Below are 23,186 nucleotides of genomic sequence, written 5' to 3' on the forward strand. Positions count from 1 at the left end.
TTTGGTATATCTTCATTTCCATGACACAACAGTCTTTAGTGAGGTAGACTAGAACAGGTCAAGTATTCGAAACATTGCTCCTTAAAACTGGTTAGTGAAATGACATGAAATAAATATTTCAATGTTCGTCTTCAGAATGAGGTAGAAGTGGTTACAGAAAATGTACAAGATACAACAAAAGAACAACTGAATCACAAAAGTCATAACACTGAAATCCCATTTCTTGATCTTGTGGACAAACTCAACTCCACATACTTCCATGAATAAACAGTGAATAGTCCGTCGTCTGTCGCAGCATGTGGGTTAATGTAGAGCAAATTCTCTGTGTGGTATTGAAGAGCATTCAATTGTTGAAGCTAAGCGCTTAAACACTTTTAAAATCTTGGGGTAAGAATACACCATTAAATGCTTTACATCAATTTATTCATCTGTCATTTTTCTTCCTCAGCATAATTTGAAGCTAAATCAGTTTAACCCTCTGATTAAGTTAAATTTTTTTTAATGAATGTGCTCTTTTTTTCCCAAAAAGAGGCATTAAAGTACTTTTTTCACCACACTGGATTTCAGACTAAAATCTGAAGTTGCATATCAACCTAAAAAAATCTTACTATTAAAAGGGGATCATGCATTTAGGCAGGAGTTTGGTTTTGTTTCAGCCTCTAAGCGGCTTCTCTTTGCACAAAATACAACGGTATGGCACAATTCATGATGGGATGAAACATCACAGCCTCAAAAAAAGGATTTAAAGTTGTGACTGCACTTTTTACAGTGCACATCCATCACAATTCACGTCTCCCTTCTTCATGGTGTCAATTCATGTTAAACTAAATTCCAGCTGATTGACCGGTGACGTGCCGTCAAGTAGTTTTGCAATACTGACATGGGAAATGGAACGTGGACACTGTATTAAGACAATTAATGAAAATACCTGTTATGGAGCATGGTACATACTGTGTGTCTTGATATGTCGAATGTCGTCTATCAGGAGTGCTTTGCTTTGACAATTTTATTTTTGTCCACAAAACCGTTGCCCCACTGCTAACTACACTAACACTTAACATGTCATTCATTGCTCCATCAAAAACCTAGAAGAGAATTACATCTATACAAGAAGAAAATATGTTTCATAAATCTAAAAACATAAATCGATGTACATTATGGCATGTATTGTCCTTTTTAAAAAAAAATATCTGAATTACATTCAACATTTCAGGCCTTGGTACAAAAACCTCAAGTTTAATTCCCCCAGAGCTAAGAAGCAGCGTGTGTGTGTGTGTGTGTGGGTGTGGGTGTGCGTGTGCGTGGGTGTGTGTGTGTGTGTGTATTCTACGGTTTGTATCAAAGGCCTTGTGAGTTCATTATTTCCCTGAAGTGTTCAGAGTATCTTTTTCTCTTTGACAAAGCCATGGCTCCATTTTCATCTTGCTCCATAAAGCTCCTTACAAAACACCCAAAGGTAATAACATACATTCTTTTTTTTTTTTATCATTCTGAGGTAACAATATTCTTCCTGAGTATTCAATAACACAACTATAAATCATCCTTTTCAGAGGCAAAGGTAAAGACAATGCATATTTAGAAAAAAGAAGAAGCAAATCCTAGAGGACAAGCAGGTCTTCATAAAGAAAGTCATGTTGACGTAGTTGGATGTTCTCACCCAGACGCATTTATAGAAATCTGCACGTCACTCATTCACTGGTCTGTGCATCCAGACAGGCTCATTCACCTTCAACATGGCTCTGCGTGAATTTGAGCAGAAAGAAAACTTAAGCTTGGTAATTACCTCCACCAAGAAGATTACTTTTTCCCCTTTGTCTGCTTGTTGGCTAATTTGTTAGCAGGATTATGCAAAAACTGCTAAATCGATGGGATTGGTGAAGATATGGATTAAAACCAGGTTTGGTGATTTGTTCCTGAAACAACAAAGTTTGCTAGCTTTTCCAGGATTACCAACCTTAACTGTAAGAAAAAAAATTCCTTACCGCTTCCTTTTTTTCTTTTTATATTTCTACTATAGGAACGAGACAATCGTGTGTGTACTGCGAGCCCTTTTTGTTTGTTTTTTGGTTAAGAAGATGCATAAACTGGAACAGGTATTATCATTCAGACACACCCGTTAGTTTTAGGATATAAATCTGCATGTAAGCAACACATGCTCTGCATAAATCTGTATAATGTCATTGTGTGAATGCAAAAAAACAACAAAAAACGTTTTAAATGAACATTTACATTTAGATTATTTCTCCACACTTTCCTGAGGTGAAAACATTCTGAAGGGCGGCTTCATGTATACTATCATGTGATCGTTTGTTGATCAGCTTGGCGTGCTTAAATTGGAAACAGACAAAAGCCGCTGAGGCGGCAAAACAGAGAAGAAAGAAAGAGGTGAAGGAAACTGAAAAATAAAGGTTAAGAATATGTTCACGGGAAAAAGCAGGGAAACATTCATTTCTCGAGTGACACAGGTTGTGTAGTGAGCTGTGTAAAGTAGCAGTGATTGTGCTGAAGAAGTGTGGCAATCTCACCGTTTCAGTTATTGCTCTCCTTACTTTTTTTGGTCAGTAATGATTTTTGCTTTCTGTGGTGTGGTAGAACATATTGCAGTCAAAGGCCTGTCACACACAGAACGGCCACAAATAATTACACTGACTTCAAACATCTGCAACATTGCAGTGCTGTTACCACAGCAGCAGAAAGGACATAAATAGGATCCTGAGAGAAACAGACACTCACACATATAGACTGTCTTAATAATATCCATATTGAGAATGCCTCGACCTCACCCCTAAGACTTACCTCCACCTTACGGGGGCTAAAGGCCCCTGTGAATCTTTGGGAAAAACATGAGTGATGAAAAAAAAAGACGCACGGAAAATACCAGTCTTGTGCCATCTTGTGTTTGTAGTGAAATTAAACCTTTTCTTTGATAAATCTAATGCCATTCCCCCAACACTGCCTGGATTAAAAACTCTGGTTGCTTCATAAGAGCGAGGGAATCTTCTCCATTAGTGGCAGAGAGTGTCAGCGGCCTCCAGCTGGATCCTCAGACCGTGTGTGCGAGGCAGGTATCTTCATGGACATTCTCTGCTGCTGCTGTTGAGGAAAGTTGTGCTCCCCTGATACACTCTCTCCTGAAAGGCCCGACGGTGGGCTGTATTCCCCTGCCCCGCCATACGGGGGCGACATCAGGGGCTTTCCAGGTTTATAGGCATGTGGATCTGGGGCGGGGCAGCCAATATCATAGCCGTTGGCGTGCAGGTTGCCGTGGCTCTTGCTGTGACTGTTTCCGTTGCCGTACTTTCTGTAGCGTGATCCCTCCACCTCAGCTCCCTCCTGTCCATCCTCCACCATCTCGAAAGCCTTGCGTTTCAGTGGCACCCCTGCCTCGGAGCTCCCCCCAAGGCTGTGAGATGCATAGCTGTAACTCCCCCCCAACATGGTGGGCCGAGGGGCCAGAGGAGTCGGGGCACTAATACCAGAGGGCAGGTAGGAGGCACTGGGGTGGCTGTATCCAGAGGACAGGCTGGTTTGGGGGTAGCACCCAGGAGGGTAGTTGTAGACAGGAGTGCTGGCACTGTAGCTGGGCACTAAAGTGGGTGTGGCCTGCAGCGAGTGTAGCGTGGAGGGGGGAAGTGCTGCGCTTGGCTGAGGGCAGTATCCTGAGGACAGGTAGGTGCTGTTGTAGGCAGGAGGGTATTCCTGAGCTGACGGGGCATTACAGGAGCTAGCGCTACTGTAGCTTGGCTCAGATGCCAAGTGGCTGCTTATGACTGTTACACTTCCTGTGGCTGGGATGCCCCCAGAGGCAGAACCCACCTTGGTGCCAGTTAATGCCTCTAGTCCAGGGTAACACTCCATGCTCTGACCCAGAGCCCAGACCTCTGGCTCTGTTTTCAGGAAAGGTCCAGGCTCTGAGTAGGCTCCAGCAGGAGGGCGGTCGTAGGACAGCTCCAGGCCAGAGTATTTATCTGCATAGCGTTTCAGCAGAGAAGAAGCAGTGAGGGCTGATATGTCATCACTGGCCCAAGGGTAACCCGTGGGGCCAAAGCCACGGCGAGCAGCAGTAGAGTAGGGGTCGTGTTTGTGGGCAGACGGGGGCGAGGTGGTGGAGGTGACATCAAGGTGCTGCTCAGGCCACTGAGATAAGGGGGCAGCGTGCTCCGGAGACCAGTGCATCTTCAACAGACCTAAGAAAAAGACCAAAGTATTATTATACCATGAAACCATAACATGATGGATGAAATGTTTTAAATGACATGTTTGCAGCATTTTGTCTTGTCAATTTGCGATATTTTGCCTCCTCCTTCTTCCAAAACTCAACCAAGCTATAAGTCTGCCTTCATGAATATTTGCCCTCATAATCACCTTGACAAAATGACTCTCTCCCGGAATCATGTCAGCGCTTGGCCAGTGCTCTTCCCCACAGTCTCATCCAGGCGGGGGGGCAACTGTTCTAATCTTTATACGAAGCCGCCAACATAGCCCATAGCCTGGTCTCCACGGCGATAAGCCTCTATCAGCCAGCACACTGCCCTCTGCCTTTGCCTCGCTCACATTGGGGCCATTGTTGTCTCACTATGAGACTCTTAGTCCACAAAGCCACCCCCACCGAGCGTGTGATCTAATTCGGCCGAAACCTCAGGGGTCTGCTGGACAGGGGGAATGGGGGGGCGGGGTCGCTGTGTGGGGGGGCTGGGGGGGTGGGAGTAGCTGTTTGAAAATCTTACACACAGACACTGGACTGACGCAGGAACACTATTACAAGTGAACCGATTAAAAAAAAGGGGCTGATTTTCAAGTGCCATGTGTGATTCTACATGCACATTTACACAAGCAGGGTAATCCACTGGTTTAGTGGTAGTGGGCTTGTCTTTTTGAACTGGCATTAGGCTGACATTCCAGGCATTGCAGAGTATTATTAAACTGTCTTGACCCCAGGCCTGAGCCAGAGGAAGAAGCCACGGCCTCGATTTCACCAGAAATGGTAGATAAATAATTCCTATGGAAGGATATATTAAGACATGGTACTGATACTCAATGATTTATTCTCTCCGGAGTTGGTGGGTAAACTTTCCTTCTGTTTTAACAGACAAACGGTTTGATTAATGATTAATTAAACCGACATTACAGTGGAATATGCCCACTAACTTAATCCTGGAAATCAGAGTGTTTTATTTTATCCACTTTACAGTTACTTACTCGACTCAATTCAAGACCCTAATGATGATAGTTCTATTTATCTGTCCAGAAAAAAAAACAGCAAACTATAAGCAGCAGTGGGAGGTGTTGGGATTTATTCCATTATCCCACATATGCACACTTGACTACTCACACGTCTGCTCTGAAACTGTCTATGTGTGGATTATTAACAGGTCACAAGTCCACTTGGACCACCAGATGGGCCTCTAAACGGTCCACATGTTGATCCCTAAATTAAATGATCCTTCAGCCCAATAATCCCACTCATCCAATCCAGGGATCGCAGCGCTCGTGACCGCCACCGGCTCGTGACCGCCACCGGCTCGTGACCGCCACCGGCTCCACCCAGGATCTGAGAAATCCCTGCGCTCTGGGGAATTCTACCCGATCGCGGTGCCCAGCCCGCAAGAGGAAACAGTTTGTAGCACAGACATGGAGATGAGGTTTACGGTATATTTCCACCACAATCATATTAGATTACAAAATTATATCTACAGTATTATATGGAACCCTTACAGGGGGGGGAGTTGATGGATATATTAACCCAGTGTCTGCTCACTTCTTATGGGAGGGTTTAATGGTTCAGTCATTCATGTCAATGTCAGAGCCCCAAAAAACTGAGGTCCAACTGGATGTGTTGGGACACCTGTACCGAGCAGCCCCTTGTAAACCAGTCTGTCAATGTACAAGACATGAAAACAAAGGAAGAAACACTGATGACGTTAATGATGAATTCACAACAAAATTTTGATTTTCTTTTATCTTATGAAATGCCGACATTCAAATGATTTGGGGTAAACTGGTTGCTATGGATACTCTTACAGGTACTCTATGATGTAGAATTAGCGTATGGATATCACTTAAGCAATTTTCTGCTGTAACAGTGAAAACATGGATAATACAAACGGAAAAAGAAGGAGTCGAGCTGCATATTTTTTGTCAGATCTATAGGTTTATTTTCAACGTACATAAATATGATCCAATTGGACCTGGATAAGGTTTTAGTTTTGGTTACAGTATTGTGAATTAAAACGTTTAGAAGTTGTGTTCATCTGATGTTAGTTTTTCTACTTTGAAAGTTTCCCTCCTCACTTTCTACAAACTGAATTATGTGTCCCTGTATCGAGGCACTAAATATAAAGGATATTGTTTTTTGGAACACATCGAAAAAGGCAAACGTGTGACCTATCATTAGGCGCTATATAGGTAACTCAGTACATTAAACTCACTACTGAAGATCAGCTTTTCTGCAACAACATAGTGTATCTGTGGCATAATTTTAAGTTCAATGATTCACCATTTGATATTCTTGATATAGAAATTATAATCATTACTTTTAGCTTTTTGAAATTGTTGCTTTTTTCTGCCTGTGCAGTTCTACAAATATTTCAGATCAATACGAAACATACAATCATACCATTTCTCTACCCGGCATGATACACAAGTCTGTCGCCCACTGGTTGGCTGCAATAACAACACTGACAGATCTGAACATTAATCAGTATCTGAAGAATCAAACGGTGTTACACAATCCTCTGGCTTGTGGCCGTATTTGCACATGCAATGAAATCTAGGTGTAGTACACACACACGCACACAGACGCGACACTCAGGGTCATCAGAGTGATACTCACTGGTCATGCTGATTGTAGGCATGAGCCAATCGGTTGGCGCTTTACCTTTAATCTACTCCTCACAACCCAGATGGTCTCTAATCTATCCGAGACATATTTGTTGGCAGGAATCTAATGCATCTTGAAACCTCATCAAAACTCAGCGCAGGAATGTGAAAAAAACAGACCCTGAGTAGGATCGCTCTGAGATCAGATGACGGAGGAGTGAAGCAGGGTCTGGATGGTTTAAGTACCAGACTGAGAAAACCAGACTAATGAAGGATTAGAGCACACGGGACTTATGGGAGTGTCAGTGCTTGGTGACAATCTGACAAGAATTAAAGAAGCATCACTGGCCATTCTTACTTCTTATCCCTCCAGTAAGCCTGTAACGTAGAGGAAGCCTGTATTCGTAGAAGATCTAACAACTTCATAAAAAAGAAACCGTTCTTGATCATTATTGTCCAATAACCTAAGAAAATAAAACTCAAACCATTGCAAATATATGGCTATAGATATATTTGTTCCAGTAACAGCAACAGAAATACCTCCGATACTGACGAAAATACCAGGTCGGGCATCAGCGAGTACGCAAATCTATGTAAAAACAGCAATTTTGTTTTGCAGGAAATCCCTTATTCATCACTACTCCAAAACAGATGTTGTGTTGTACTGCCACAGGTGAGGACTTCTTTTTTGAGCGGTGAGTAAGTTTATCGTTAGTCGCACAAGTAAAATGACGGACTTTGAAGTTAGCAATTGTTGTGTATTCATAGATTATTGCATTATTGTTCTAAACACTTTAAAAAGTTCTATGGTTATCATTCTTTATGTTTATTTGTTTTTTAAAGGTTTTAACCTAAAACTGCTCATGCAACAATGACAGCAATCCTCACTGTACAGAGTAAGTAGCTTACAGCTGTTAAAATATCTTATATAAGTTGTTATTTTTTGGATGCAATGGTTTCAGATCTGTATTAGATATCGGGCAATACGCAGAGTCTTAATCGGGGGAAATGTTATTTGAACATCTCTGTCAATGCCTATGGAATTAATATCTGGCCGATTTTGGAGTTGGTATTTTTGTGATTTATTTTCTAGGATTAAGTCCCTTAATCCACTTGTCAATCTGTCACTTGTCAACTCTGTATCACAAAGTCTCAGAATCAGTAATAGCAAGTAAAAAGGGTTTAGGAACATCTCTCATTTAGAGTCAATACTGACGTGTTTGTTGTGCTGTTGATGGTTTGACACTTCCGGTCAAACCATCACCTTTTTTGAAAGTCAAAATAACACCCCGCTAAAATATATAGATACATCTACTTCATATTATTATTATGATTCAAAATAATAAAATGACTTGAGTGGAGAAAAGAATGGTTTCTAACATCATTGCTCTCTTCAAGATCTGAAAAGTTCTGTTGTGTTTTCACGCTCAGTCCTCAGTAGCATAGTCTTAGTTCCGATTTTATAGCATTGCAGTTTTGATTCCATTGTGCTATTTTCCAGGAGATGTCCATTTCTGGGATTTCGGGGGATGATTAAAACCTGTTATGGCTCCTGAGCGCTGCAGTGTCAGACATCTGTGTTGAAGTGAGGATATTAGGGAGCAGGGTTTGGGTCTTAGGAGGGATGACCGAGGGAGCCCCTAACCCTAATCTAGCATCTCATGTTGGCTTGGGGCTTGAAAACACCCCTTCATTCTTGGCCGTGCTTGGCTTACCAAGAGACAAAGATGAGCACTAAGCCGGCTTGCAACTATGACAGTTTTCCTTAATCATTGTGATTATCATTCTGCCGAGCAGTAAACCAGTATCTCCTTTGGTTCTGTCCTCCAGCAGTTTGGCTACTGGACACCATGGAAAGATAAAACCATGGAAACGGGAATATGAAAGCAGGTCAAACCCTTGAGACCACTCGGCTTACAGAATATCCGCAGCGGAGCACAAACATATTACATATGTGCTGTGTTGTTACAACACTGTTCCTACACATGTCTGTTTAAGTCCTTCATAACCCTGGTTTCAACTTGAAAATGACGTCACCTCTAATGCTCAGTGACCAATATGATGAGTTTAAGACTCAATTATTGTCGAATGTGTTGGTGATGTAGTGCTACATATGTTTGCAGAACGTTCACACACAGGGCTTTCTTTGCAGTCCAGACAAGTAAGAAAGTAATTTAAAGTCACATTCCTCACATTCTCCAGTCATACACAAGAATCACCCTTCTCGGACATCCTCCACCACTCCAACATTCCCGTCGCTTTACATTTAATACCATTTTACTTCCACTGAGCGTCTGCATATTCAGCCTGGGGTACGGCTTTACCCACTTTGTATTACTCCTCCATCCAGCACTTTGGCATAGAATATATCTGATATTCTTGTATGTTGTCTGTATCTTAATTTAGTGCTTTTTCCAGACAGGAGAAGCCGGAGATCAAACCACAGTATTTAGAATTAGTGGACAACTGCTGTGGCCTCACCCGGTTTGGACGAGCCTGACACATCAATCTTTTATTTCGATGATGTCCTTAAAGTTAGCTGTAAATGCTGTTTATTATTTAAATTGACAGGGCAACATGATGACATATTTGTTGTTATCTACTCCTATGCTCATTAAGTTCCGATCATAATCTCAATCACATTGATCTATTACTCTCAGACAACCAGAAATAGAAGCAGGGTATCTTGGGAAAACAGATGCCTGACGGTTAAATCTTTTTCTCTTTGACATGAATAATATTATTGTATATGTTATGTATTATTATTTCTTCAGGACCCTAAAGTGACCGCCCAGAAGAAAGCAGCCAGTGTCAAGGTGTCACTGAAATTACTGTATGTGCTTTTATTTATATGTTTATTTACAGTTCTGGCCAGCAACTGACAGCATGTTTATCTCACATTGATTTCTTCACACTGACCAGTAACAATTGTGGTGATGGGAATGTTTGAACTGCAAATGGCCTCACCATCACGTAATTGAAAAGAGCAAGATTACATAAGAGGAGGAGATGGAAGGGAAGGAAACGTGAAAATCTGGATCAGATCAGAATCTTTTACAAGTGCATGTTTTTAATGGCCAAACCAGTAACATAGATATAGTTACATATTTGAAGAGGTGCAAATAAGCTATTCTCTTGACCAATCTGAACAGAGCAGGAGGTGAAGTATAATTACAGCGATAAACACGGCTCCTTTTCCTCTCCTGTCCATTTCAAGACTGAAAGCTACATACAACATGGGAACGAGGGTGACCACACAGCAAAATACGCACTACATATGCGTGTGTGTGCATCTGTGTGTAAAGCAGGGAGTAGGGTGCTTGTAAACAGCAGCCGGTTCAATCCAGTAAAGAGATGGACAATATGTGACCCCCCCCCCCCCAGCTCTCGATCAGGCCGACAACAGCTTCCACTAAAACCCGTTTCAGCGATAGTTTTTCCTTCTTCATCAGTGTTTTTATACAAAAACGTATCTTGTCTAATAATAAATAATAAATAATATATATTATATATTATATATTATATATTATATATTACATATTACATATTATATATTGCCTTGCCTGACCACGTTGTGGTTTGCTTTCAAGAAAACACAATGATGCCAAGTCATGGCTGTTTTCTGTGCATCAGTGGAGGCTGGTCCAACTCGTGGTCCACTGCATGGTCAGTATGAGTAATTAGAGGTTAATTAGATGAAAGTACATGTGGGGGAAGGGGCTGCCTGGAATGGGATTTGGGGGTTGTGAAGCAGCCGAGCTGCTGCCTGGCCGGACGGCTGGTTGGGTTGGGGAGTGGAAAAAAACTCGCTCTTACTGAGAGCTCCTCTGTTAGTGCTTTTACTCCACTCACAATAAACAAAAGGCTTACATTTCCTGAGGACGGACAGACTCACAACCACACACACACACAAACACACCCACACATAGATGCACTCCTGCGTTGTGGGTTTACGATGCAGCAGGCCAACAGGCTGAGGGACTTCTTGGTCGTTTATCGGATGAGTCAGGTTGCAGGAATGCCAAGAATCTAACCTGAGATCTATTTACAAAGCACATATCCTCTCCATACGCTACACACACACACACACACTGTCCACTCCCAGGCTGAAGGAAGAGAGGGAGAAGAGGGAGAGAGAGAGTGTGCTTTCTTAAAATGCTGATAAATTATCCTCTCAGCTGTTTGCACATTACAGGCTAATTTGTATTAGTTAAGAGTTAGTTCACACCAGTGCCCTGAAGATCAATACAGAACACATCAGAGCAGAAATGGTGTGTTAGCCTGTCACGGCTCCTGTTGCACTGAACGATGGACTACACACACACAAATCAAACAGCTATCTCTGTGCTTCTAGTGTACAGACTAAATGAGGGTCAGATTGTTATGTAAGCAGAGACCATAGTCCAAAGCATGAAGGAGGACCCCCCCCCCCCCCCCCCCCCTCGCCATACACACACAATTTCCCCCTTCCCCCTTATCCCCAACAGGCCTGCACGCCTCACCAGGCCACGCTGCTGACAGCCAATCAGCTACTGTACCATATCTGAATGAACTTCCACACTTATCCCTTCTTACACGAGTTGTTTCTGACAACAAATCACAGGGCGGTGACACATGGCAATGAGTGTGCAAATGGATTTTTTCCGCGCCACTCACATCAAATGGAATTGATTTATCTCTGAGCAGCGCTGAGAAATGAGTCCACTATAGAATTATGCTGCTCGTCCTGTTTCACTTTTCTTTCCCTCTGATTGTAGCCACAGTCTTCCTCTTGTGCTTCACTCTGTCTTTTACTGCTGTAGAAAAAGACAGGACCGTGTGTTCGACCCTGTGTGGTCAGTTGTCCCCCTCCCCCACTCCTTTAGCTCACACACATGTGGCAGAGGCTGGCCTGGCCCCCTCTCTGCTTATTGTGTCCACTCATATATCAGGCTGCAGCTGACCAGTCCCCTCCGCGCGTCCTCTCCATCTGCCCTTCACTTTGCTCTTTCTCTGTCAGTCCTTGTCCACCCCCAGCACCAGCGCAGCTCTTTACTATGACACCTAATGAGAATCTGAGGTGTGCTACAATTTGCCTAACAAGCTTTCATCATTACTGTGGCGGGCTAATGAGTGTGTGTGTGTGTGTGTAAAGGTGGAGGGCGATGTGTTTTTATGAGTCACTCAATGCAGGGACTAATGAGAGGCTGTTGACACCAGGTTACTAAGAATCTGGCTTTTATTCACAGGATGGCTTCACCCTGGAAACTGACAAGTGAGAAATGGCCACAACTGCTCATTCCCTTTCTTCCTGTCACACACTGCCGTCATTATGGACAGAGCCTATAATGAGGTGTCGCTAACTGTGATTACTTGTTTGTGTTTGGTAAGTAATGTGCGAGGCCTGACAAGAAAATGTTGTAATTAAAGGCCAGTGTAGGACTCAGTTCCCAGTTTCCATGGGGAGAAATCTAAAGTGACACCGACTGAGACTTTTTGAGGGAGGAATGTGACACGCGCACGCTACTAAAACTTCTGTCTACTCCAAAAACTCTCATTCTCACGTCGACCATTTTGTCTCTGTGTCTCGTTGTGTTGCCCTTTGGAATACAAAATGTACGTAGAAGTAAATCCCTGTTGCATTATTCCAATCATGTTAGCGTTGTAATCCTGTTAAAGCTCGGCCTAATCAATAAGCCCAGGCAATCAATATAAGCATATTCATCAGCCTGGATAGCAACCTCTCATGATTAGCATATATACAAACTGACACCGTTCTGCGATGTGTCAATGAGATCTATGTGATTTCATCTGCAGAACATATTGAGGTCTGCCAAGTGAGATAACACTCAGACAAACACTCAACACAAAACGTTGCTAAGTTGTTGAGGTCAGTGCTGAAGACAAACATCTTACAGTTCATGTAAACAGCTTTTATGAATAATTAGAAGTATAAACAGGCTTTTAATTTGAGAAATGAGGCATTGCTCATCTTACATGAAAGTGTAATACAGGTATGACTGTGCACTTGTTGTTATAAACAACATTGTATGCATCCCGAGTTCTTAAAGAAAAAGCTTGAAATACACAGGCGGCTCCTCTGAGCTCATTCAATATGTTTTTCATAAAGGCTGTAGGTGTCTATTCACAATTTTCTTTTAATATTCATATGGACACGCTGGAAAAACAGACACTGAACCGATTTCTGTTAAATTCCTCATTGCAGAGCCTGGAGCTTCAGCTGCTAAGGCCATTAGCATATCTGCCTTCTCAACATGACTTCTCAGAGACCCCCCCCCCCCCCCCTCCCCTCAGCCCCTTGCTTCCCTCTACACAGCCACAGGAGATGAGTCCTGGACAAAAGAGGGGTCAAAAGATAAAGGTGTGCAGGAAAACACACTCGAGCCAAGCTGGGACACAGTATTCATATATATCAGGTCTTACGAGCCTCATTTATGGACATGATACATAAATTCAAACATCAAAGCATTAGGTGTGTACACACGTGTAGATAAAGTCAGTGCACACTTACTGTATGGGGTGACAGGACTGAGCATTCTGCAGCCCTGGCCCCCAGGTGAAGAGGAGAGGACCGGGTCCACTTGGTGCTAGTGAGAGCCCAGCTGCATGCTCCGGGGCCTCCCTGGGCTACTGCTTCTCCTGCTGCTGCTGCTGGTGGTTGTGAGGCTGCTGATGGCTCGGCTAGTGACTGGCCTCCTGCACCCCTCCATGGTTCATCTCACACTTCAACACTGCCCCGACACGCTGCCACCTGAAGAACGCAAACATGTCAGCGTCAGAGCCAACAGACACCACAAGTATGACTTGGTTGTATATTCGGATTGACGTCACTCAGAGCGAGCCTCTTGGACATTGAAGCAGTGCACAAGAAAATAAAAAATGCACTTTATTGCAATAATTCAATTTTAAAATAAACTAGTGACACATACTTTGGGGAATTACTTGCAGAAAGCATATAATATTGACCTGATTGTTTCTCATGCACTCTGACTGATCTTGCTTTTGCTTTTTCCTTCCCATGTGTCTATCTGTACATGCACATTTGCATGCATGTGTGAGGGGGGGGGGGGGGGGCATTTACCCTCTGACCACAAAACCGCACGGCCAGCGGAGACAAGTTTCTAATTCTTTGAAGCCACACACGTTTCAACACAAACACCACAAACCACAACAGCCAAAAAGAACTTTGTACTCAGTGCAGGACATGGGGGTTCTCCAACATGAGGAAACAACATGAAGAATGAATGTGTGAGGTAACGTGTGGAGGACTAACTGATGAGAATGTCATGCGCGTGTGAAGAGAGAATAAACTATAGCATGTAGAATGGGAAAATACATACAAGAGGTCATACATTAGGAATAGAGAATGGAGAACAGTGGAAAAAAACAGGAATGTGCAAGAAGCAGCAGAATCATTGTCATTACTCCTGAACGGAGATAAACACAATCTTTTTCAACAAGTGAGTAAACGGTAACTGACCTGATCATGCCTGGATGTACTCAGTGAATGGCTCAGTTTGGAAAGTAATCCACTACTATTCCACAAAGTAAAACAGAGGGAGCTGACATGAGCGTCTCTGCGAGTGTGTGTATGTGTGTGTGAGGCTCCTACTCTCTTCTGGGACCCTATCCTTTGCTCCTACACTCCCTCGCTCGCCCTCCAGCTCCCTTCTCCCTCCCCCCTCTGGCTCTCTCTCCGGCCTAGTGACAACAGAGCAGCACATACATCCCCTCCCCCAACCACGCCACCCCTCCCCCTGCCATCTCCCTCTCTTTTGTTAAAACTATTTCAGCAGGAAGGGAGAGAGAGGGAAAAAGTGACCTATCATGCAGTGTCAGAGAAGAGCCTGTATCCCCCTGCTCTCTGTGTGTGTGCATTGAATTCTGCACGCGTGCTCCTGAATGCATTTGTGTATGATCTTATTTGCACGTGTTTTTGATTGTTTACTTTCAGTGGGCTGAACGAGCGTGCAGGACACGTGCGTGTGCAAAATGGTGAATTTTCTCCTTCAGTGATCACATGAGAAGTTCAGTTATTATCAATGACTTGTATTGATCTGGTACATTGATCTTAGTGTTTTTTGGGAGGGTGGGGTTGAAACGACCAATTCCTTTGGTACCCCATCCCCCTACCTACACACACATGCACACACACACACACACACACACACACACACCAGCCTGCACACATGCATGGGCAGCAGCCAATGACCTCCACATTGGCCTCCAACCTTAAGTGGGTTAATTTCTTTACCTGTGATTTATCAATCAATCTATTAATAACTTTTATACAATCTCATGCTGCTTTCCTTTTTTTTTAAATGTGCGGCGTATTTAACATCTTCCCTCAAGCACCTATTTTTTCCTCCATGCCTGGTCCCTCGTATGTATAGAAACACAGCTGTGGTTCTGCATTTAGAGTTATGGTGTAGGCGGGACAAGCTGATCTGCTCCTCATGTTACTCTGCTGTAAACACTCAAGGCAACACACACACACACACACACACACACACACACACACACACACACACACACACACACACACACACACACACACACACACACACACACACACACACACACACACACACACACACACACACACACACACACACACACACACATTTGACACTTGCAAGCCATGTCTCAGAAAGTGGTTGTTCACAGGATGAACTGCCTTTAATTAAGTCTTATTAGCCAATAATAACACCACTGTGATACGCAGCACAGTTTGAACAGAAACGACCACCTCCCTGCTCCGTACACTGTACAGCTCTGTGTAGTTGAGATAAAGCTCACCTGAGCTCCCAGGTGAACTATTATTATTGAGCATTATAAGTACAAATGTTTGCTAATAAGGGAGGTGCAGGCTTGCTGAGAGAACTTCCATCAGGTGACTCAGAGGAGTAATGGCTAATGCAGCTCTCAGCTCTTTCTCCCCAACATGCTTTGCTGACGGACACTGAAAAAAGAAAACAGCCACGCTGTTATTTTGCAGGCGAGGAAACAATACATCTAAACAATCCCAAATGTGCTGCGGGGGGCTGTTCTTTTTTCAGCGTGGAAAAAGGTAGGCTGCTTGATACGTTCTCATTGCAGAGTCCGAGCCCCCCAGATGTGGTCTCTTGTTATGTCAGAAACACCTCTGCATGTAAAAGCAGGTCAATGGGACAAGCGGAGGGACAAAGGGCAGCGCGTGTGTTAATGACAGTCGGACAGAGAGGTGCGGCTATTAGCAGGTTGGAGCGCACGTTTCCTGGCAGAGACCCAAATTTCCTTTACAAGTCAACTACTGGAAAAGACGTAGCACAAATACACACAGGAAGGCGAATTTACACACACACACACAAACACGCACCAATGGTTACGCTGGAAATTGGGCATGGCCCTGTGGGTGGGATAGGTCACATGATAGCACCCCAGAGAAGCTCAGCTGTTTGTCACTCTAATTCTGTCTCAAGCAGCTGAGCACTGGCCATGCTGCTCCACTGATCTGTCCCAGTACCCGTGTGTGTGTGAGCGTGTGTGTGTGTGTACGCGCATGAGTGGGTCAGAACAGAGATGGGGTTAAATTATGGAAAATAAGTCAGTATCTGCTCTTAAAGAGAGAAATAGCTAGAATACAAATCAAATTCCCACAAGCCCCAGCACGTTCACGAATGATTTTAGGTATGAATGACACGGAGAGAGAAACATACATACAGAGGGTGAGAGAGAGAGAGAGAGAGAGAGAGAGAGAGAGAGAGAGAGAGAGAGAGAGAGAGTAGGGACAAAACAGGAACAGGAAATCTTTGGAAAAAGCAGAGGAAACGTGGGTATTGTCTCTCACAGGCAATGTCAGTTTCAGCGCACAACTGTGTTTGTATTTAGAGGATGAGGCTGGAGATGTCCTGTATTTTTCTTTTTGTCAAATAATCCCATTTAAAGATAGTGCCGACTGTGAATCCAAACTGAGAAATAGCTTATTCTTATCATTTGTGCCAACGAGCTCCATAGAGTGGTCCCATAAAAAAGGTGCCATAGTTGCACTGGATGTCGTGTTACTGTTTTATAATGAACATGGTTAGTGTAGTTTATTTTGAGTTAGTCCCAAATACACAGAACTGCTAGCTTGGACACCAAATGTGTATTAATCCACAGCTGAAAGTGTAGTCACCCGCATTCACACCTGATTAAGAAACGCTCATTCACAAGTGCACATTTCTTCTGGGAAATGACAGAAGCTTAAAAAAAACAAATAAGTATATGTATATATATTTACGTGTGAGTCATTTTTGAATGATTTACATTTTCTGAAAGAACCAGTAGGTCTGTGGCTGACACGCTTACTCAAGCAACTGATGCGTTGTTGGTATCAGTTAAAATTTTCTTCGTGTGATTCGTAAAAATGAATCAGTGTACTGCAGACAGGCTAATGCTATAGTGAATTAATATTCATTATGATGATTATTTTGTATTTTCATGGTCGTCTTCACTGCGAAACGATATTCACTCCAATTCACCAGCTTTATTCAATCAATAAAAAGCAGCCGGATAGCACATTGGTACACACACACACGTGTATGTACGCTAACTCCTGTGTTTACATCTCATCAAGTGCAGAAGGTCAAATAGCCAGCCTCACATTCAGAATATCGTGTCTCTTCAAGGTTGAATGGCAGCTTGGTCCCAGTGGTTTCCAATGACAGCAGAGGGTCAATGTCCACAAGAGGCTCTAACTGTTGAAAGTACAACAAGTAAAACAAGAGAGTGTATAACACTGAGCAGACATTGTTTTCTATGTAATGAATGAAACAGTTGAAACCACTACACGCACACACACACACGCACGCATGCACTCTCCCACTAACAAACACACACACATGATTGCACACCACACACATAGAGCGCAGTGCTCCGTGTTGGAGTGGCTTATTGTTCTCTCTGGTATAGAGGACACAATATCCAAGTCTGCTAATAGAGGTTAGATTAATTGCTGACAAATCTGTATTCAGCAGTTCCCTTTCTCTCTGCTTGACAGATTTATGACAGAGATTGATGGAGGGGAGGGAAGAGCCGAGAGCCGTCTGTGTTCGGGGAGAAAAGAGGACAACAGCTCACCGAGTCAAAGAGAAACGAAGAAAACAAAAAAGGAGAGAATAAAAGACCAACAGGGATTGTTGTGGTTGGATCTTGCGCACATCCAACAGTTTTGTCTTTGAGCTTGTAGGAGAGAGACACACTCATATTCCATGCTGTTCTATCTAGAGTAAATAGCTCCAAAAAACCGTTGGAGCTTTACTCTCTAAGAGAAATAGGCTTTTTTCACGGCAGACATTTTGACCTAGTATCAAAACACTGGCTCCTTTACGACATTCTTATGTCATTATTTATTGTTTGATTTACATCCATCTCCATACTTCTATTGTATTTTTCTCAATTCCAGTGACAAATGCTTTGTTACTTGCATTAAATATACTATAGTATTTTTCTTTTTGTTGGTTAAGCGTATAAGAGTTGAAAAAAACGGAAAAGCACTGGTTTCATTTATAATGGCCAAATTTGAAAAAATGGGACCCTGAAACCGAAGCACCTAAATGGAATTCAACCAATGTTCAAATTATTATTTACAACTGAGTCTGTTTAAATATCTTTTGTGAAAGTCCATGATTGAGTGTCAACCTTTAGCTTGAGCTGAACAAAGGGAAACCACAAGCTTCTAGTGTTTAGCCTTTTAGCCCCAATTAGCACAAGGACTAGCTCATATGAACAGTTAAAAGGCTTCAGTAGAGAATCTGTTTCCTAGACCAAGCTAAGCTAAGCTAAAGTGCAGCTAACATCCCTGTGTTGACAGATGAAACACAAGAACATAGATCTTCTCATCGAAGTGTAAACTATTGTGTTACTTTAGGACAGATGTTTACATTATTGTGCATGCAACTAATAACAATGTGTTTATGGGCTAAAAAGTGTTTACTTAAATCCTGCAGCTCTTTGTAAACAACACTACCAAAGCGAGATGTGCAGCGAACACAAAATGCCTGTAAATACATGGACATTTTATTGTTTTGATTGTTTATTTGATAAAAAAATAAAAATAAAAATAAGAATGCAGCATATTTGTGCCTAAAAGTGTCACCAATAATTATTACCATTGAATTATTTCTACACATCTTGAAGACACAACACAAAGAACACTCACATTTCCTCTCGTGGACCCTCGTAGGAGCAGGTTTTTGACCCAAAGTTTCCTCACGTGACTGTTGTGGTCACCTGACTTCATTTCGCTCTCTGCGTCTGGAAGGAAGTTTCTCTCTTTCTAACGGATTCTGGACGGTGCTAAGTGAACATCACAATTTATATGAGAAATGTAGAATAAAGTGATCTGAAGAAATATCAAACATTTGACTCTTTTCACATATTTCAGGCGGAAGCGTGCGCTACTCACGACGGGTTCAAGGACTGTTGGAAAGGTGAAACTACATTCTTCTGTTTTGGTAAATTGGGGATTTCAGGGTAGGGGGGGCACTAATAATGACTGCACTCCATTTCGGGTGGGTCACCTGCTGGTGCATGTATGAAACAGATCACATCACTTATATGCATTCAAATGATTATCGGTAAACAATAGTTTGTCCTTATCCTACACGGATCAAGTCCTACCACGTGGTTGTGGATTCAACTCAGATAGTAGAAGAATACGAACTATTGGACACATCTTTAATGCTGGCTAATGATAAAAAATATCCTGTGTTATTCATTCAGACGTTTTTGGCTGGTCTAAGAAATCAACCAGCTGCAGTTTGTTCATAAACCTTGTTTCACAAAAAGCACAGGAACTGCACAGGAGCACAAACGATTTCTTTGAGTATCTGAATCTAAGACATTGGGGCCAGTGTTCCTCCTCAAATGATTGGACCTTAATACCACTGGACCCACACGAACACAAAGTGAATATGAGGCATAGTTTGACAGTAGAAAGACATTCAATAATCTATTGGGAATCAAATGCAGATTAATGGAGCTGTCTGCAGATTGGAGAATATCTTTTAATAATTTTCCTCTTTATTAATATAAATAAAATACTATATTTATTTAAAAATTTAAATTTCTTACCAGCTGGTATATTTTGAATGCTTTTTGTTTAGTAGAACGTCAAATTGAATCAACGTATTATCTGAACTTCCTGCTAATTAAAGCAAAGCACGACGCTCGAATTTTGATTAACAAATAATCGATTTAGCTATTTTAATTAAATTAATCGCACTTGTCTTCCTGTGTCAGTAATAACTTTATTAACAGAGCAGGTTTCAACACAAAGTACAAAGTGCTGCACAACAAGAAAACAAAAGGTTGAAATACAGAAGGAAATACATAAATAGTAATGATAATCATCATCATCATCAATCATCATCATCATCATAGAGACCAAGCAACACATTTCCCCCAAACAAGACAAAAACATCGTCAATATATGCAAGTAAAAAACAGATAAGTCTTAACAGGGTCCCTAAAATGTCTTGTCAACCTTCCCCTCTTCCACATGATGTCACAGCCCCCAGCTCACCTGATTGGTTGACTCCACAGCCTGCCAGCTGTTTGTAATCAGGAGCATTTTTGGGGAGTAAGGGTCACATGACACCCTCAGGGCACGCACACACACGTGCACACATACATGTACACACACACACAGAGTGCAGTGCATCTTTAACCTCACTCCCCTTCCCACAGGCTACCCATTTGCAGCCAGGATCACCTCCAGATGTGCCCACTGTGTTTTCACCTCAGGATAAAGAGCTGGGGGAGGGGGTGCAGCACAAATGCAAATGGCAACAGATTCAAGATGCTGGGAGGACAGTAGAGGAGTTGATGTATATATGTTCTCGTGCGGTTACCTCTCAGGTTGAGGCATGTGTTATATCTGCCTTCAAATGATGAAACCATTAGATAAATACCAGGAGGCCAAACTTAATATTGGGACTCTGCTGCCTCCTAGTGGAGCAACTCATAACAAACATCAACATACACGATGCACATGTCAACAAGTAATCTATCACTGACCACTTTAACACAAAAAAATATCCAAACAATATGACGTTGTATTAGAAATTCTAGTGTCTAAGCTTTATGTTATAAATCTCTTACTTATTCCTTTTCCTACAAGGTAAATTATATTTTATTATTTACCCTTTACCCCATTCATTTACAATCTCTGAGTGACACACTTGTGAAAGCACCAACGTCCAAGGACACCACCACTAAAATACTATTTCTGTACTCAGTGTTGACAATGCATGACTCGGTGTTAGATATGTGTGACCCATCTAGCAGCTACAGATCACTGACCTTCTTTACTTTGCTCATTGTCACTGCTCATGTACATGATGTGTTGTTAGTCCGTCTGCAGCAGCCAAAATTTCAAACAAAAATGTCCCCCAATATGTAATAAATAAATGAAACAGTCATTTTTATTTAAACAGTATAGTTATTTATTTTTCCATTAATCAAAACTTAAATTTCACATACATATAAAACATGTATAATTCTATTGAGCTGGTCTGGTCATTCAGTGGTTTAACGCACAAGCCTTTGCTCTTGCTATGGCTCCAAGACTGTAGGAATCAGTTTACAGCAGTCCAGATGTTCTTCTTCACCCTGACATAACATCTTTTCTCTCTCTCTCTCTCTCTCTCTCTCTCTCTCTCTCTCTCTCAGATACAGGTTTTAGTTCATTGGGACACAGCCTCACACAGTGCACAATTTTCACTTATATCAACACATACAAATGAAGTAGGCAGGTGAGGAGGACATTTGCAACACAGGTGTCTTGCTTAATTTGATGTAACAAAGACATTTGTCCAAAATGAGACACAGTAATTATTCAAAGTTCTTTTCCCCGACAGCCTGTGCCTCATTACTGACGTTTCAAATGTCAGTTTTTGGTCAGATGTAAGGTCAAAGGTCAAAATGATCAGCACTACAGGAAATGGTTATGCATTCTGTGACAGGCACACATGTACAGCACATATATGTAAACGCACATACGTCTAAATGTATGACTGCTTGTGGTCACGTGTAGATACTGAAGGCATTTTAATTTATGTTTATCATACATTCACGTATACATTAATGAGTTGAAACACAACGTTAAGACAAATGTTGCTCATTATTTTAACAATCACTAAATAGATGATGTATTCTGTTACAGTACATTCATGGTCATAGACACGAGATGTTTAAAAGTTTTTTTTTTTTTACAATTTGGTCAACTCCATTGTCGTTGATTTCAGTATATTCCTCAATTTACAGTATTTGCAGTATTTTAGGCTTTGTACTGTATGTATATTTACACAATGGATAATATTTAGTCATGCTGTTTAGTGATGGGTTCCTCAGACACATGATGAGCATTCACATTCACAACTCCGTCAGAGTCAAAGCACGTGTGACAGCAAACACACAGTATGAAACTTTCATTCATGTCTTGGTCTAGGTTTTACTGCACATTGCTTGAAAGTCCCTTGAATAGAAATGATGGGGATTATATTTGGAAGCCTTGAGAATGATTACATTGTATACAAAACAATTCACTAATTGATATCTCATTAGACAGTACAACAAGGATATTACATATTTGAAACATGAGTTAATATTGATAGCAGTGGTAGATAGGGTTTTTCTTAATCAGGGGCCATAGAGGGGCCACAGTTTACAGAGGGGACGATTATATGTCAACATCTTTGTAGATTTTCTGATTCAGTAAGGTAGACTATTAAGTCATTCCTTATTAACTGTTAAATTATTCCTTGTTTAAGTACAATGTGTTCTTCTAGTAAGTTTATTTAAAAAAGACTACTGAAAGGACATAATAGATAACATTTGTGAATTATTGAAAATTTACTTGAAAGTTTGATTTTAGGGGGATTTTCTTTTAGTTTCATGTTATTTCAAAGTAAACTTTGTAATCTCTATAAGAAAAAACTAATTGAGTTTGTTGTGAATTGAGAAATTGTGGAATTCATTAGCAATAAAACACACTGTTAAAACAGCCCCACTTGGTCTGGAATGTTGAGTGAAAGCAAACCCTTTGATAGACATTACTGTGTAACTAACAGTCTGCGATAATTCTTTAAAACTTATGCAATTGTTAATAATCAATTTAGTTTATTAAATTGTTAGAATCATGTAATTGTTTTATGATCAGCTCCTGGATTCTCCAGTTCCTCCATCAACAATAAAATGATGTGACTATCAGTTTATTGGACAAACTCCTCCTGTCTGCCTGTCTCTCCATGTAAGATTAACCCGTGGTGGTTCATTCCTATTATTTGTGTGCTGCATTCTTCAGCCTCTCCCTCAGCTCCCTTTGCTCATTACAGTATATACAG

The 23,186-nt window shown here is 41.8% G+C and overlaps 1 protein-coding gene across 1 annotated transcript; it reads right to left on the reverse strand.

The window, feature by feature from the left end:
* On the reverse strand, nucleotides 1-14,506 carry si:dkey-195m11.8 (fidgetin-like protein 2). The gene is made up of 3 exons (XM_053439390.1): nucleotides 14,300-14,506; nucleotides 13,331-13,570; nucleotides 1-4,187 (listed from the first exon to the last, which is right to left on the reverse strand). The coding sequence occupies exons 2-3, from the start codon at nucleotides 13,353-13,355 to the stop codon at nucleotides 3,022-3,024; spliced, it is 1,191 nt and encodes a 396-aa protein (XP_053295365.1). The 5' UTR covers nucleotides 13,356-13,570; nucleotides 14,300-14,506; the 3' UTR covers nucleotides 1-3,021.
* Between the last annotated feature and the right edge of the window lie 8,680 nt (nucleotides 14,507-23,186).

This window comes from Pleuronectes platessa, chromosome 2, assembly GCF_947347685.1.
Source record: "Pleuronectes platessa chromosome 2, fPlePla1.1, whole genome shotgun sequence".
Taxonomy (NCBI): Eukaryota; Metazoa; Chordata; class Actinopteri; order Pleuronectiformes; family Pleuronectidae; genus Pleuronectes; species Pleuronectes platessa.